The sequence below is a fragment of the Mytilus edulis genome, chromosome 6, assembly GCF_963676685.1.
Source record: "Mytilus edulis chromosome 6, xbMytEdul2.2, whole genome shotgun sequence".
Taxonomy (NCBI): domain Eukaryota; kingdom Metazoa; phylum Mollusca; class Bivalvia; order Mytilida; family Mytilidae; genus Mytilus; species Mytilus edulis.
Window position 1 is genome coordinate 19144377 of NC_092349.1, and position 18119 is coordinate 19162495.

Below are 18119 nucleotides of genomic sequence, written 5' to 3' on the forward strand. Positions count from 1 at the left end.
TACATTTTTAACATCATATTTTAGAAAGTTCAAAATCATGCAGGTACAAGAAAGCATGAAAATAAAACCTCACTCACTGATTTGTACTTATAAATGTTGCCAATAAATTACTTGACAGTTTTGTATCAATGGACAACTTTCGAGTTTCGATGCATTTCCTTCAAAAACTCTGATTTTAGAAAACTTCATTCATGCGTTTAGTGGCATCGTCACTTCTGTTCCAATGTTGAGCGAGTGGTTGGCAAATTATAATACTATATTGCAGGATTTATTCAGCAAACTAAATTCTCATAATTGACAATCAAGCATTGCTGTCATAAGGGAATTGTGATTAAGTACTTACAAAACAAACATTATTTCTAGTTTATCCTACACAATGACGATCACTAAGACGCTTGATGAACGTTAATAGTGCAGGAATACAGGCGATCCCCTTTATCTGGTAAATGACATCACTAAGGTGCGCCTAATTGACGAGTTTTTTTTGGTGACGGATGAACTCTAATGTTGTCTATTTTCATCAATTCAATATGAATGACAGAAAATAAGGTATAAATAGATGTCAAAGAAACTTAACAACACAAAAAAGCATAAACACATATCATTTTTAAAAAAACCATTTCAGATCTATAGACTTACAACTGTATCTTTTCAGATTAAATTTATATTATATTGTATACATGTCAAGGTATTAATGTAATCATGAAAATGGTCTTCAACATAATATAATGTACATTATTATAATATTTAAAGTGTAAATTTTAATTTATTTTTAGTAGAAAGATTCACTTTTAGCTTTGGGAAAGAAGTGGAAAGGATGAAATTTGATCTGAAGAGTAAATCTTCCTGGAGGATAACTTATATCAATGAAGATTTCAGGTAAGTAAATCAAGAAGGTAGAAAATAAAAACATTATAGGGGGAGGGTTGAGATCTCACAAACATGTTTAACCCAGCCGCATTTTTGCGCCTGTCCCAAGTCAGGAGCCTCTGGCCTTTGTTAGTCTTGTATTATTTTAATTTTAGTTTCTTGTGTACAATTTGGAAATTAGTATGGCCTTCATTATCACTGAACTAGTATATATTTGTTTAGGGGCCAGTTGAAGGACGCCTCCGGGTGCGGGAATTTCTCGCTACATTGAAGACCTGTTGGTGACCTTCTGCTGTTGTTTTTTTCTATGGTCGGGTTGTTGTCTCTTTGGCACATTCCCCATTTCCATTCTCAATTTTATTATTTAAAAATGCACCAAATAATTTCCCTTAAAATGATCCATGGGGCTGTCTGGAATACTCTTATATCATAGTTTTAATAAGGAAGTAGAGAAATTTCTTATCATTCTAGATACAGTAATGAAATCAAGTTGTATAAAGAAATGTTTACTCTGTAACAAAACAACGTAGTGTAAAAGTTTGAAATAATCTTGTTAGAATGGTTCAAGCCAAAGAATTTTAAAAATTTCTTGAAAGTTGAAAAACAAATAAATCTAATAGAATGTAAATCACCTTGTGCATTTCTGAAATAAATCTACATTTTTTATTCAGTATATACTTTTTATAATGTTTAGAATTGTTATACTTTTAGTGTGTGTTCCTCCTATCCTAAGTGTCATATAGTACCAGCCTGTATTACAGATAAACATTTAAGGGATGTGGCAGGATTTAGAGCTCAGAGGAGGTTTCCATCTGTTGTATGGAGGTATGTTTTAATACTGGGTTTAATTAGTACTGTCAAGTGATTTAAGCAAGTATTTATGGAACTTGTATTTCCTAAAACGCTCAAAATAATTTCAATGCAATTCACATCTGAGCACTCAATTTAAATAATTATAGAACTTGTGTTTCCTCATGCACTACAAACTAATTGAAGTTCACATTAGCGCACTGAAAAGGTTAATTTTAGATATAAGTCAGATGCACTATTGAGTTAAATACTGCAAAATTAGAAGTTAGGCAAACAAAGTTTTAACAGTATGTCTTAAATTTAAAACATGGAATAACTAAATAAATTAGTGGTTTTTTTTTTGTCCATATAAATTTGTAAACGTGCATTCATATCTTGCATTATTAAAGTTAATTTTTTCCAAATATTGTAGAGACCAAAGAAATGGTGCAGTGTTAGTAAGATGTAGCCAGCCTGAATTAGGTTGGCTAGGATGGAGGAGTACAGAGGACGAGAAAATGTTAGAATCTGTTCCTATAGCTTGTTCACAGAACCCAGGAACTTATACCAAATATCTTGGTATAAATGATGATTCATCTGGCTCAGAGTCTGGTTCACAGAACGGTGGTAGGTAGTTTGTTAAAAGTACCCATGAACTTAATCAAATATCTTTCAGAATCTAATTTAAATTCACATTATGGAAGCCTTTATTAATCACAGAACATAGTATTATCTTGCAAATATCCTGTTATAAGTAGTGATTAGAAACCCTCTTAGATAGGTTCATCATTAATTTTTCGTTGCATTGAAGACCTGTTGGTGACCTTCTGCTGTTGTCTGCTCTATGGTCGGGTTGTTGTCTCTTTGGCGCATTCCCCATTTCCATTCTCGATTTTATCACATATTAATGAAGAATTTAGCGTAATTGTTCAGGGTTTCAATCATGTTCACAGAAGGAAGATGCATATCAGTCGACTTCTACACAAATTTCTATCTTGTTCACAGAATGAAAATATAAGTACATTTATATTCTAATTCGTCACCTCAAACGCATATAAAGTATTTATAAAATAAAAACAAACACTTGTTACATAGGAATAGATCGCCAGCATGTGCAGCTTACTGTTAAATTTTATTAAAACAAAATATTGAGTCCCGATGTCATGATATCGGCAACACCGCTGCGTAGTACATGACAGCCTACAAAATAGAAAAACAAAATCAGAAATCATATATACATATAAATATTAATAATGTCCTACTGATAGTAGAAATATCTATCTATCTATGCGTGAAAACATTTCAAATATACAAGCATCTTAATCCGGGTGGGGGGGGGTCTTTACCTAGACTAAGCTGCCTTACTGAACGGTATACGAGCTTCGAATGACCATATATCTTAAATCACTTAAACAAGACAACTATTCGCGCTTTAAAAATCCCGTGCTATTTACATAACAAATATCATACTCAATATATTTACGCAATGCGACAAATATTGACCAATCCGAAATATCATATATTTAAAAACACAAACCTGTTTATCCAATATAAACACCAATAGATGACCACTATGCGGACACACAATCACGTGTGATTGTTTACATAATAGAAAACATGTGTATGCTCAACTTTAATAAATACATGTATGTGTTTGGAGCTTATACCTGTTTGTTAACAAAGCTGACTAGCTAATTATATATATATATAAAGAATTTATTTTATTTTATATTATGAGAAGATAATGAAAGATATAAATTGGTGGGCAATCCAATCATATGCATCTGGTATTTACTGCAAAATACATTAAACATTTGAGTAACATCACTATAAAGATGAAAACGTTATTTGCAACATTTATAAAATAGAATATTGAATATATATATGTACTGTACATGTAATATTATTATTAAAGCATGTATTGTTTTGATTGCAGATGTAGGAAATGACATCAATACAGAGAATAAAAAGATGATTATAATGGACTGTAGATCTTACAGTGCGGCTGTGGCAAACAGGGCAAAAGGGGGAGGTGTGGAGTGTGCAGGTAATGTCCTAACTTAAACACTTAAAGTCATATACATTTGGAGACAGATTTATATAAGACCACTGCTCTTGTTTCTTATCCCAATTAGGGCTGTTCCAGAAAATACTATTTCCCCCCAGGGAAGACATTTTTTTTTACCCCCACCACCCACAGAAATAAAAATAAGTTAGAACAACACTCCCTTGGCATTTTGGTATTTCAAATACAACCACCCACATAAAATTTTAATAAATTGCCTTCCCTGGGGAGACCTAGTATTTTCTAGAACAGCCCTTTTTAAATTTCTTGTATATTTATTATTTATTTACACATAATTTAATTTTGGATGTAACACGTCTTCTGATTGGCTGACGTTATTTTGTCATGTGACCGTGACGTCATCAACGTTTTTTCATGGTTTCCTATGATTTAAAATGGAATTTAGAATAAAATTATAAGAAATGACTGTAATATTTTTTCTGTCTATTCGAAATAACATAAAAAATGTGGTGCACACTGTTAAATAACCAGCTACGTGCGTTATTCAGTGTGCACCAAATTTTTTATGCTATTTCTTCATAGACAGAAAAAATAATACAGTCATTGCTTAAATGTAGCTATACATAAAAAAAATTCAATAAAATATGTTCACACATTTTCACTTTGTAACATTTATAATGTGATGGTCATAATTGTACTAATGTTACAAGCATAAAAGTAAAAAAATTCAATAAATATTAGAAAATAGATTATTAAATTAATAGAACTGAATTCCATTAAACACTATTAGCATAATGTACCATATACTGTGGATTCATTAATTTATGGGGATACCAATTTTTGTTTGTGTTAGGTTTATACCAAAATTTAAATGTTCAGTGAAATACAAATTTTCTATAGGCCTGTTTGCAGATTGTAGAAAAATCAGGGAATCGAATATCCATGAAAATACATTTTTTTTTAGTCTTATAAGCAGACTCTAGCAAATCCAGGAAATCAAATATCTATGAAAATATAAATTTTTCTCAATCTATGAAAAATAAATGAATTCTCCATATTATATTTGAATTGTTGTAAGTAAGTAAATGTTAATAGAATTGAAAGACGTATAAATTTTGTATTATATTTGAACGGGTGAAAGTAAAATGTTTATAGATCTGAAAGACATATATTCCAATAAATTGGGTAATATCTTTAAAATTAGGTAGCATTATTCAAAGTCATCAATATATCATATTTATTTATTTTAAGAGTATTACCAGAATTCAGAGATACAGTTTATGAATTTGGCCAACATCCATACTATACGTAAAAGTTACGTAGCGTTGAGAGCATTGTGCAGTGGTGGTGCTGATCAACCAGCGTAAGTCAAACTAATTTTATACCAAATTTTTATAAGTATGTGGTAGTATAATTTAATTTTGAATGTTACACGTCTTGATTGGCTGACGTTGTTTTGTTCACCAGCCCATAGACATAACTTGGTCATGTGACGGTGACGTCATCAACGTTTTTCATAGTTTTCTCTAATTTAAAAGTATTTGGAATTAAATTATAAGAAATATTTAATATTTTTTCTGTCTATTCGAAATTACACGGGTATTTCAGTATGCACCAAATTTTTTATGTTATTTTTTTATAAATAGAAAAAGTATTACAGTCATTCCTTAAATAACGTTAGCCAAAAACATGTAATTGTTGAGGTTGATTCTATTTCCTGAAATAGATTTATATCATTTTTTTGTACAAACGCAAATAATTTTTTAGGTTCATATATTAATGCTATGATGTTATTATCGGAAACATGTATGTTTAATGATATTGAATGCAATATGCAGGGCTCACACTACTTCAGAATTATAGGGAGAAGTGACTTCTCTTTTTGAAACTGATAGGGAGAAGTGGTGAGATTTGAAAGAGAAGTGCTCATTCGCGCGGTGCGATACAATGTTTGGATTTTACAATAGTATAAAGGGCAATATGTAAATAATGTTCTTTTTATATTGTTCAATTCATATCTGAGTAAAAAAATACAATTAAAGTAACATTTGAAATTAAAAGTTGTTTATGTTTTACGAAGGTTCTTGTGAGAAACTACCAACTAAATATCTAGCACTAAAAAAAAAAAATATTTAAAAAAATGTAAAGAAATTATAATATATCAATTACAATTTAATTAAAAATTATCTTGTGTATGACATTCAGTGTTTCTCATAAAAAAAATATAAAAGTTATTAAGCTGGGCCATAATATACTGATATTAGTATAATAGTCTCAGAGTTAAGCAACTTTAATCAATAGTTTGAAACAATCCATAAAAAATATAGGGAATTATATACACCAATCAATAAGATGTCACCAAAAGTCTCTTAATGCGTGTGGAATGCGTAATTTTCCCCTTTGAGATCAATATTCTTCTGTCAGCTGTTCCATCCGTGCGTCCGTAGTAATTATTGTAAAAGTACGGATTTTGGTCATAGCTGGTCCGGTTCAGATCCGGAGTTTAGAAATCGGTCAATGGCGGACGAATGCAAGAAAATTTACAAAAATAAACGATGTTTGACAAGTTATTTGGAAAGGAACATGACGTTTTTAATGCAATAAATGGATTAAAAATTTACTGGAGGCAACTTTTATCACGTTTAAATGAAGTAACAAACTTATTTTGCCGCCGAAATTGAGGTTGATGTACGTTTTCCAGTAACAAGCACCGGAACTTGCGAAAATGCACGAAGTGATAAAAAGTTGTATTTTTATCAAATAACCTGCTTCACACTGCGAAGACAATGCTTCAACCTCTTTTCTAAAGATAATGAATCGTTTATGTCTGAATTTCTTTAATTTTAAATAAAAAATTGATGTTTCATCAACTTGGTAAAAATTGAAAATGTCCGATGACGGAAGCGACTGAAAGCGACTATCGTCAAGAACAGGGCGACTTGTTTTCGCTTTTGGGGGTCGGGGAAAGCGAAGTGACGATCGGGAAGGCGACTTCTTCGCCCAAGTCGCCTGGTAGCGTGAGCCCTGATATGATTAAATTAAATCTCTGCTAAAAAGGCTTGGAATTGCTAAACATAAATAAAAGTAAGTATCTGTGAAAATAATAGAAAAACAAAGGATATATGGGGTATCTATTCATGACCCAAAATCAGCACAACAACAGCAACAAAAAACACTAAAAGCAAAGAAACGAATAAGTTTGTTTACAGTAACTGATTTTGGAATTCTGATTAAATGATGTGCCATCTATTTTATGTTTCTGTTTTTATTACAGTTGGTTATCAACATTAGAGACTACAAAATGGTTTACCTATCTCAGTGCTATACTGAAGTCAGCTCTAGTGGCAGTGAACTCTATAGATAAAGAAGGGAAACCTGTACTGGTTCACTGTTCTGATGGCTGGGATAGAACTACACAGATTATAGCCTTAACAGAATTACTACTGGATCCTTATTATAGGACGTTAGAGGTTTGTTAAAACATAAAGGGTTTGGTTGGATTTATAGATGGATGTCTTTGAATCTAATGAATATCTTGCTGTGAGATTCATAAAGTAGCTTTAGCTATTTTATGTAATAATTGAAATACTTTTGAATAATGAAAAAATGCCACAAATTGGGCAATATAGAGACTTTTTATGCCCCTGTCGTGGCAGAGGAGGCAGTAAGTTTTACCCTTACAAGTCCAACCATATGTCAGAATGTGTCAAAGTTGGTTTTCTTTCTCTAACTTTAGTTTGACCTAACCAAATGTTATAAAACTTATGCACAATGCTTATGACTGCAAAACCCAGATAAAGTTTGAATTTTGGTGGCGTCACTTTAACCGTTCTAGAGTTATATCCATTTATAAATGTTCCGTCCTCTACCACAATTCTTGCCTAAACCAAATGTTATGAAGCTTATACTTTTTATCGAAAATCTCAGTTCAATTACAAATTTGGGTAGTGTCTCTTTTACGGTTCCTGAGTTATGTCCCTTCATAACTTTATATGATATGCAGGTAGAGGCATCATCTGTGTCCCGTGGACACATTCCCATTTTATTTTTTAATTGTACAGAAAGAAAAAATGTAATAAAAGCCAAAAGACATCTACACCCAAATTTAAAAAATACTAGTTATCTAATAATTTTGAAATTGAAAAAAAACATTCCAATCATATTTTCAAAAATATTGTTTGTACATTCATTTCATGAATTAAATTATAAAATGTATTGTTTTAGGGATTTCAAGTATTAGTTGAGAGAGAATGGTTAGATTATGGACATAAGTTTGGAGATAGATGTGGTAACGGTATCAATACAGAGGATTTAAATGAAAGATGTCCTGTGTTTCTACAATGGTTAGACTGTGTTTATCAACTGTATCATCAGTTCCCTTGTGCATTCCAGTTCAATGAAGCATATCTGGTAAGATTATAAAGAAATGATGCATGATTGAATGTTGTCCATTTTTGTACGCCACCAAAAAAATAGTTGAGTTTACTGGTTTCATTTTTCATTTGTTAATTTTTTATTTTTTTACAATTTCAATTAATTATTTAGCCTCAGCACTTAAACAATGTACACCTTAAATTCTACTTCATTGTGTTACTTGTTTAGAACAGAAAAGTGTTTTAATTCAATCAGATATCCTTAGAATAAAGTCTTAGGCTAAAACAATTTTGTTATGATCCAAGGATGGCAGAGGGGACATTTAGCTCTATCCACGTCTGTCTGTACGTCCAGCGGTCCGTACATCCCAAAATTTATTTCCTTTTGTAACTTTATTTTACCTCTAGCAAATGTTATAAAACTTGTAAGCAATGCATATCACCACCAAAAACTGATTAATTTTAAATTCGGGTGAATTGAGTTATGTCCCTTTGTAAATTGAAAAATTGCTGTATATTTTCAAGCATGGGCATCTGTTTCTCATAGTCATATTCTTCAATTATTTGTACCGATTATTAGGTTATCTGCATGTTGATATCGTAAAATATCAGCTGCGAGACATAATATGAAGCTTTTTGTTGAGTGAGCGTAGCGAACGAGATCAAAAAGCCTTCATATAATGTCAAGCAGCTGATATTTTACAATATCAATATGCAGATAATCTGATAATCGATTTATCAGGCTATATTTGCGTGTTTCAGAAGTGTTTTCTTTGTTTCACCAGCACACAAAAGATGACTTGATAAGTTCGGGTCAAAGTTATTAACGTCGGTTCAAACATTATGACGTCGCTGATATGTCCGGGTCAAAGATATTAAGGCCGGGTCAACGTATTTGACGTCACAAAGACATGATACAGAATAATATTAAGAGCTGAACAGAGTGATATAGACAGTGGGACGACCGATAAATGAAAATATCATTCAGTGTATCATTAACAGTATTTTACTTTTACAGGTGAAGTTGATGCAGCATACCTATTCTCATTTGTTTGGTACATTCCTCTGTAACAACACCCGGGAAAGGGAGTCCAATCAGCTCAATCTTAGAACAGCTTCTGTATGGTCGCTACTCAACAACAAAAACAATAAATTTACAAATCATCTATACTGCCCATCACTAGAACAACAGGTAAGAACAGCTTCTGTATGGTCGCTACTCAACAACAAAAACAATAAATTTACAAATCATCTATACTGCCCATCACTAGAACAACAGGTAAGAGCAGCTTCTGTATGGTCGCTACTCAACAACAAAAACAATAAATTTACAAATCATCTATACTGCCCATCACTAGAACAACAGGTAAGCAATACAGTTATACCACACACTAAAAAAACACCACCTCCATTATTGCCTCTTTTAAAAGAATGATTAACTTTGAAATGAAAGGAAATGTGGAGTCAATGTCAGCAACACTACAAAGTCAATACAATTTTAAAGATTTAAATGTAATACAGTTTCCTTTAGTGAACTCCACTTCTTTTCTCATTAGTTATCTTACAACATCTCATTCCATGACCAATCACATTGTTTAAAAGAGTGTAATTCCAATAATACAATATGAATGCACTTTTAGCAGCTAAAAACATTTGAAAAAGAAAAACAGGAATTGATAAACTGATAAACAGTACAACAGATCTTACCAACAACCAACACCAGACTCATTTGTATGTACTACCCTTCTCGTTTTGCCTTGCTATAACATATGTTGTAAATATAATAGAATTAAAACTGGAAATGGGGAATGAGTCAAAGAGTCAATAACCTGACCAATATGATTGAGTATCAAACTTTAAAAAAAAAAAAAGAGACAAATTTTGACTTTTTATAATGAATGATGTGTCTCTATAAAATTGCTGCAACCCATAAAAAACAATTTTCTTTTTTTTCTTTTCAGGTGTTGTATCCATCATACAATGTGAGAAGTCTACAGCTTTGGGCATCAGTTTATCTATCAAATAATTTATCAAGGACAAGTTCTGAAGATTTATCTGCAGACAAACAGGAACAAGAGCCTTCTTGTATGACTTGTAATTTACAAAAAACTAGGTCATGTGAAAATCTTTTGGCCAATCAGGAGGCTCCAGTTCCCAGTCCAAGTCGACGCAAAAGTGATCCTAGCATTGCCCTAGAAAACTTTGATCAGGCTGTTCATCAGACCAAAGATACAAGTCATCACGTCCTGTCAGACTTCAAAGACATTGCTGACAGGCGGGACGTCAACGATTCCAAAATACCAAAAAGTATTCCACTAGAAAATGGACATGGACCTTTAATGGGAAATGGAGTGGTTCAAAACGGGAATAGTAATGACCTTAATAAAAGTGATAATTTAGATAATCAGATTTTAGTGAATGGACATTCTGAATTGACTCCTGACTGTGATGATAAACTAGGTAAAAACATTGTTCAGAATGGACATATGAATGGGAATACTTCCGATTCAGACAACGAAAGTGGCGGGAGTCCAGTTAGGACATTAGGCAAAACAAATAGTGAAAAAACATTATGTGATAAAAATGGAATTGAAAGCTCAACAGATACTTTAGTCGATGAAAATGATTTGTCAAAAATTAATGGACGACTTAAAATAGTGTCTAGGAGTGTAGAAAACTTAATCCCTGCCAAAACAGCGATAGACAAATTAAAATCTTTAGAAAGCAGTTCTACGATCAGCACGAGTACAAGTGAAATAAGTAATTCCAGTATTGAATTATCAGGCTCTACTTCTGATGGAGACAATCTGCGTAATCTGACGTGTTTACTGCACCAATCAAATGCTCTGAAGTTGTCATATAAAACCAATGGCTGTGTCAAACAATTAACAAACGGGTCGTTGTCTCCAAACAGATTATATCCTACTCCAGCTAGTTCTAGAACTCCTAATTCTACATGTCCGCCTACACCTGGAGCTGATAGTAAGGTAAAACACTGGTGGGCATGTATTTGTTGTGGTAGAAATTTTTTGCATCAATCTTGATATTTTCATTATTTTATAAGGATAGTATCAAGGCTGTTCCAAAAAATTGCTAAATTAATCATAGTGGGTGAGATTTGATGCACTATAACAGGTTAACTATTTGTTTGCATCTTCCTTCAAATATTATATGAATTTGAAGTATATTGAAATTTTCTTTTATGGGGTGTTGGGGTCTAAAGAAAATGCCACTAATGCATTTAGGTCTTGAACTGCTTTCAAATATTTTGTAGTTTTCATTTTCTTGTAGCTATGTTTAAAAATAGTCTATATATGTACATGAAAAACAATGACATACAACAATTAAATCAATAACTAAATAAAATTTATGAAATTGCTTTAGGTAAATCTAACATTTTTTCCAGTAATCAGTGATTTACTTGTACAGCATACATGTACAAGGATAACTGCATCATTAAATTATGAATTTACAGTTGGAAGTGAACTCATGAAATTAAGGTTAATGCTTATATTATTGGGAATCACAGAGTTCTGGAAAAGTGTTGTTCCAAAGATTTTGACCACCAAACTTTTGCTACGGACCACCACAATTTAGTTTTTTTGCAAAAAAATAATAGTGAGAATCAGCAGATTTTCTTCTGAACCACTGGGGAAAAAGATTTTGATGACTGAAATCTTGCCAGAATAGTAGAAAATAGTGTTTTAAATTTTGTTCATGTTGAATTGATAACAAAATTTGTATGCACCATTTTCTCAGTTTTCAGACATTGGAAAAATAGGTCTCATATTTTTGTCTATTCTTCGAATTCTATCACAATAAAAAGTACCGGTACATTAAAAAAATTCTGAACTTACAGTTATATTACATGTATGATGCAAGCAATGGTACACCAACTATAACAATGTTTTTCCTAACTATGATTCTCTAGAGTTGTGAAATAATAACCAATTTAACAATTTACCAAGGTAAAATACAAATAAATATTATTTAAATGTTTTGTTTTCAGTCAACGACAGAATCACACATCCATAGACAGTTAAATGGTATCAGTCGCTATCTTGACGTTGATGGATTGACAATCTTCAATGAACCTGTACAACAACGAATGTTACAGGTCAAGTCTGACTACGAACGACAGATCCAGCTTCTGACATCACAGCTAGAGGAGACGAGAGCAGCATTGATACACCACGCCTCAGCATGTAATGGGGCAGGCAGATGTTTGTTAGATAACTTAAGAGATGACTTGGTGAGTATATATGTCATGTAAGTTAAGGCTGGTATGAAGCAGGGAGAGTTAAGTCCTTACACATACTGTTTCATGCTTATTATTATGATTTTAATGTTTTCTTTTTTGGTAGAGAGGGCTTTATCAAGGACTATGTATGCTCATGACCAAAAGTTTGAAAGCTTAGAATACAAAGAGTTGGATAGCACAAAAAACTAAAAGATCATAACTAGAACAGGCCAAACCCAAGATTTTAATTTAAGCTTACTGTATTTTAAATTCACAGATAAAATACATCATTGAAATTATGAAACTATAACATGAATGAGTTAGAATTTGACTGGTAACATTTACAACATAATATTTGCCTCACACTTTTGTAAAAAATAAAAAAAAATAAAAGTCTTTATATTTGGTAATTAGCTTGGCAATAATGTGGGAGAACTTTCTTTGAATCTGTCAGACACCTACTTTCTGTTGTCTGATACCTAAAAATACCATTATTACGATTATGGGTTCTCACTATTATTTCTATGCAAATATCAAAACAAAATCAATGCTAACATGCTCGTTATATTTTAGAGTGAATCTATGTTCACATTATATTTGGATCTTGTACTATTTTTACCTATGCCAATGATTTATATTGAATTGTAGTTGATGTCACCTGATTCCAATGGAGAGATGAATTCCTTAGGAGGGTGTAGTAATGCATCAGACGTTAGCTGGGAACAGCTGGACGAATCCGATGCTAAGATTGTTAAGTGGGTTCCTGACTATGTGGCTACACATTGTGCGGGATGTAATAGTGGGTTTAATCTTGTGAAGAGGAAACATCATTGCAGGTATACATTGGCATTTTTGTCCCCTGCATAACTGGTTGCAAATGACATGAAAATACCTGGCATCTTTCTGTCCGTCCGTGTTTCAATCTGTCTATCTTTCTTGTTAATAGTGGTCTCAAGGGTACAATTCTTGGTAGATTTTTATAAAACTTATACTATAGGTTGATATCAGCAATATCTCTGACAAGTAACATAATGATGGACGATCAACTTTTTTTAAAAGACTTATGTCTTTTGTAAATATTAAATAGGTCCAACGCGGTGGACATTGGAACTCTGTTCTTTTATACAATTTTAAGATTGATATTATTAAATAGGTATTGTAAGATTTACTGCTGAGGGCTCTTCCATTAAAACACACATGGTTTAAAATTGACATATTTACACTTGTATGGAAATTTGTTCTAAATTAATTATTTCTTAAAATTACACACAAGTTCCCACACAATCCTATCACAATTAAAAAATATCTAAGGTCATTGGGAGACAAATTTCAGCTGAATACCAAAACCTTAAATACATTTATTAATTTATTTATTGGTCTAATGATTTTGTGCAGAGTTATTGTCCTTGTACTTGGATTTATTAGAAAAACATTGAAGTATAATCAAATATTTTAAAAATAATATGAAAATAAAATTTAAGATAGTTGTTTGTATATTTATTAAAAAATTAATAATCATGATAAAAAAAAATTGTTCTTATCATTGGCTGCTAATTCTGTCCATATGAAATAGAGACATAAATGAGCAGCTGATATTAAAAAGATTAAAAAAAATGATGCAAATACTAAGTATATTATATTATACAGACTCATAAACACTGCATAATAAATGTAAGTAAGAAAGAGTGATGCCACATTAGCTTTTAAAATAGCTTCAGGTATTCTTGAATTCTATGCTAGAATATCCAAATTATCTCCCCTTCCACAAATAAAATCTTTTTAGATAAGGTGCTTCAGTGCCTTTTTTATATATACCTTGGCAGCTTAAAATTACATTAAATTCAAATATTTTTGCCATGCTTTTATGGTGCATTGGTATAGCAATAATTAGAATTATTTAAAATAAATGTCTTATTTCTTAGCTATACTGTCTGAAATTTTAATAATTAGTATTGCTTTTTTCTTGTGATACTAACACACTCAGTATAATGAAGCAATATCTAAAAAAAAATCAAATATGGTTGTCTTGTTTTAGATGTAATAATGCAGAGGTTAGATTTGACACTTTATGTTAATTTGGGGTAGTTGAGTGGTAAAGAGTAAAAAAAATATGACAAATAGTATGAAATTTACATTTTCTTGTTTATTGATACTTATTTTGTTGTATATTGCTGTATATTTTATCCTTTATAACTCTTGTATTATATAGAGTCTACACTATACAAATTATTACAAGATGGATAGTAAGACATGTTTTTTAATTTCCTTTTTAATTTGTTTCAGGAATTGTGGGAATATTTTCTGTCATGAATGTAGTAATAACTACACGCCTATCCCTCATCAGAACTTAGCGGGAGAAGAACGGGTCTGTTTTAAGTGCTTCAGTTTTCTTCAAAAACTACCATTTAATGGAATGATAGATGAAAGACCATTGGCTGCTGCTGCTTCCAACTGACTAATCAGAAACATTGGTACTAAAAGATGAAAAAGTCACACTGTGAAAGCAAGAAAGATAACTTTCAGTTTCAATTTTTCTTGTACAGATATTCAGTAACTTGTACTTATCTGTTGGGTTCAGCTTTTCAATTAGATTTTTTCAATTTGTATATTATTTATTTATTTTTATGTAAAAATAATTTATTTAATTACTTTTCTAAAATATGTATGTATTCCACCAAGTTTTGTTTTTTCATAAATTGATTTCAATGAGAATAGGACGGTAGGGATAACTCTTGTTTCTACTTGTACTAATTAACTATTGAAGTCTTCAAATTTCTGTTAAAACAGCTTTAATTTATGGATTCTGAACCCATAGATATAGTATACATTACTGTATATCACATCTAGTCTTTTTAAGTTATATAAAAAAAAATTGAGAATTATTTTTTTGAATTTTATGTCTACTTTTGTTAACAAGGGCAAATTTGAATTTTGTATTTCCCTTGGTTTTTTTGATTCCATGTAATGGGTCAGTGGACTTTAAAAGGATTGGATTACGTAGCTCAAACTTATAATTAATTAAATCATTGTTGATGCCTCAAAGTAGGCTTTTAATTTAATGAATGTCACGCTTACAAAAAGAGGTGGTTAGCCAGTCATTATTTTCTGTGAGAATGTTTTATAGATTTAAAATTTTAAATAATTTTGATATCATATGATGGTGTATTGCATTTTTCACTTAAGGGGGTATACCTTGGTCCAAGGAGATAACTCTTTAAATCAGTTTGTAAAAGTCAAGTATCTTACTTAGTGTATTTTAAGCATTTACCTGAAACAGATTGGAAATAATCTATGTAGCCTAGAAGCTTTGAATAAATTTATGAAAATGGTTAACACAAACGTACAGATGATTTTTAAGAGTTCTTTCCTTAACCTCTTTTTACCTCCTAACAGTTCCATGATTTAGTGTATGTTGGTTTGTTGGCTCTCATTCAGAATTTCAAAAACGTTATTTTTGCTTCAAATTTCTGTAAAATGATTAATAGATTCTTGGAATACTATCTGTTTAGAGTACACCAAATACACAGTTTGTCATATTTTTGTTTCAAAAAATATCTAAATAGCATTGAAGGAAAATATTCTGTATATTTTCATAAAATTTCACCAGTTGCTTAAACATAGTTTGATCATGATACACATTTTATTTTATTTCTAAGAACTTTAGAAGATTATGGGACAACCTTATGGGGCTTGAATCACCTATGACAGCTCCTAGAAATTCTTTAATCCTGAAACAACCTTTTGTTTACATGTTTGGAAAATTGTAGCAAAAACTTAATGAATAACGGTAAAAAACTGAAAAAACATTTGTAAACAAAATAGTTTCTTGATAAAATGATTGAAAAATAACTAAATGCTTTAAATGTCATTAAAAGGTTTGCTTTTAATAGTAAAGGCAGAAAATTTATGGGCAGATGAACAAAAAACCAAAGCAATTCTTTAAAATAAATGATAAAAAAATACCTTCTTTTAAATATGAATTATCAGTCTTTAATAAGAGACTGCCTGTAATATGATAACAAGAATTTATAAAATTTAGAATGTACTAGAATTGGAATATTATATTTGTAATCATAATAATGCACTAGAACAATAGTTCAAATGAAATTTCAAGAAGAAAACAAAATGCAAATGGAGGCAAATTTGTAAGAAAAACAAATTCAATATAGAAGTAAAAAAGAAAAACAATTTGGCTTAATATAATAAAAGATTAGTTAAGCTTTTGGTCAGTTAGACTTTTTAATTGGTTCTAAGTTTAACTTGTCTCTGAAAAGTTCTATTAACTCTCTAATATTCCTAAAACATAATATTTTTTACTTTTTTTACCTTTGAAATTAAAATTGTTAAAGATTGAATGGGAAAAAAATCTAATTAGCCAGATTGGTTATTTTATGCTGATACCTACTATTGTTGAAGACTGTTAACCTCGAGCATGTCTAGATGTGTTTTGCTTATTTGTGTCATTAGGTTGCTTTCCATTCGTGTCAACCTCTTCTTTCAATTATGAAATTTTAAAAAATACCACCTAATATTTATGCGCAGTTTTAACAGCATAATTTTACACCTTCATGTAAAAAATGCCCTCAATATAAATTACAGATGCAAATATATTCACAAAATAAAGATTAATTGCTTATTTTTGGATTAAACCCTAATTGTAAATAACATATATCCACTTACAAACATTCCTTTTTCCATGTTTTTGTTTGTTTGTTAAATTCAAGTGCTACATATACATATATACATAATGTTTTCATTGACTTTATTTTATGTGTTTTATATATTCTACAAAGACAAGCACCTGCTGTTTCCATAAGTATTTTAAAATTTGGTTTGATACTTCATCTATAGTTCTGAAATTATATTTCATTTTTAATGCCTTGTCAGAATGAAGTTTTATTATGTTATTTTTTCCTTACAGTAAGTTCTATGATTTTTTAAAGAGCAAAACTTACAGTAATTTTGAGAAGACAAAAGGGTAAAAATTCAACACATTTTCAATTTGTTTAAAGCATGCAGTCTTCTTTGATTGAAAACAATAACAATGAAAGTGAAAGTAGAGTTATGATTGACACAGTAATGATTTGTGATATGATTTTGTAAGCTGACAAATCTTGTTATTAAATGTTATAAACAGCTGATGTCTTTACTTATTGTCAAATTCTGTGTTATATAAAATGAACTTGTTATACCCCTACAAACAAAGTTACAGGGGTATTAAAATCCCCTTGTCTTGTCAGTCTATATGTCTTTCATTCTCAATTCTCGTCTTGGCATAACTTTTATATTGTAGAACTTAGGTTGTGGTGTGGCACCTACTAAAATCAGGTCCCTGTTACCTTCACTTTGACCTCTACGATTGTAAAACCTTGGTGGATTCATTTTAGGGGCAGTACTGTTGTTACATAGAATTCAGGTTGACCAGAATTGGTATGTAGATGCATAAGGGTAAGGTGGTGTGTCCATATCAAAATCAGGTCTTGTTAACTTTGACCTTTGACCATAATAATAGTAAAACCTAGTCTAATTCATATGTCTTGGGTATAAATGTTGTGCCATAGAACTTAGTTCAACCAAAATTTGGAATGTGGATGCATCATGTGATGGTCAAATACCAAATAATCAGGAAACTGTGACTTTGATTTCTATCCTTAATCCCTATGATAGTAAAACCTTGTTTGATTAATGTCCACATTAAAGTGAGGCAAAGTTTACCAGAGGGTCATTCAAACTCATAGATCGAAAACACACTGACAATGCCATGGCTAAAAGGAAAAAAGACAAACAGACAAATAATAGTACACAAGACACAACATAGAAA

The 18119-nt window shown here is 31.0% G+C and overlaps 1 protein-coding gene across 3 annotated transcripts in view; it reads left to right on the plus strand.

Annotated features, from left to right (window-relative positions):
* Nucleotides 1–17435, plus strand: part of LOC139527305 (phosphatidylinositol-3,5-bisphosphate 3-phosphatase MTMR3-like) — a 32636-nt gene extending 15201 nt beyond the window's left edge. For 2 of the 3 annotated variants that reach the window (XM_071322658.1, XM_071322659.1), the window contains exons 5-16: nucleotides 777–879; nucleotides 1582–1695; nucleotides 2093–2286; nucleotides 3596–3706; nucleotides 4937–5048; nucleotides 6960–7155; nucleotides 7910–8095; nucleotides 9077–9250; nucleotides 10020–11045; nucleotides 12068–12310; nucleotides 12947–13134; nucleotides 14582–17435. In XM_071322658.1, coding sequence (XP_071178759.1) covers nucleotides 777–879; nucleotides 1582–1695; nucleotides 2093–2286; nucleotides 3596–3706; nucleotides 4937–5048; nucleotides 6960–7155; nucleotides 7910–8095; nucleotides 9077–9250; nucleotides 10020–11045; nucleotides 12068–12310; nucleotides 12947–13134; nucleotides 14582–14753 — 2819 coding nt within the window. In that variant the 3' untranslated portion in view covers nucleotides 14754–17435. The remainder of the gene's footprint in view (nucleotides 1–776; nucleotides 880–1581; nucleotides 1696–2092; nucleotides 2287–3595; nucleotides 3707–4936; nucleotides 5049–6959; nucleotides 7156–7909; nucleotides 8096–9076; nucleotides 9251–10019; nucleotides 11046–12067; nucleotides 12311–12946; nucleotides 13135–14581) is intronic. The other variant, XM_071322660.1, reaches the window with a different exon arrangement.
* Nucleotides 17436–18119: the final 684 nt, after the last annotated feature.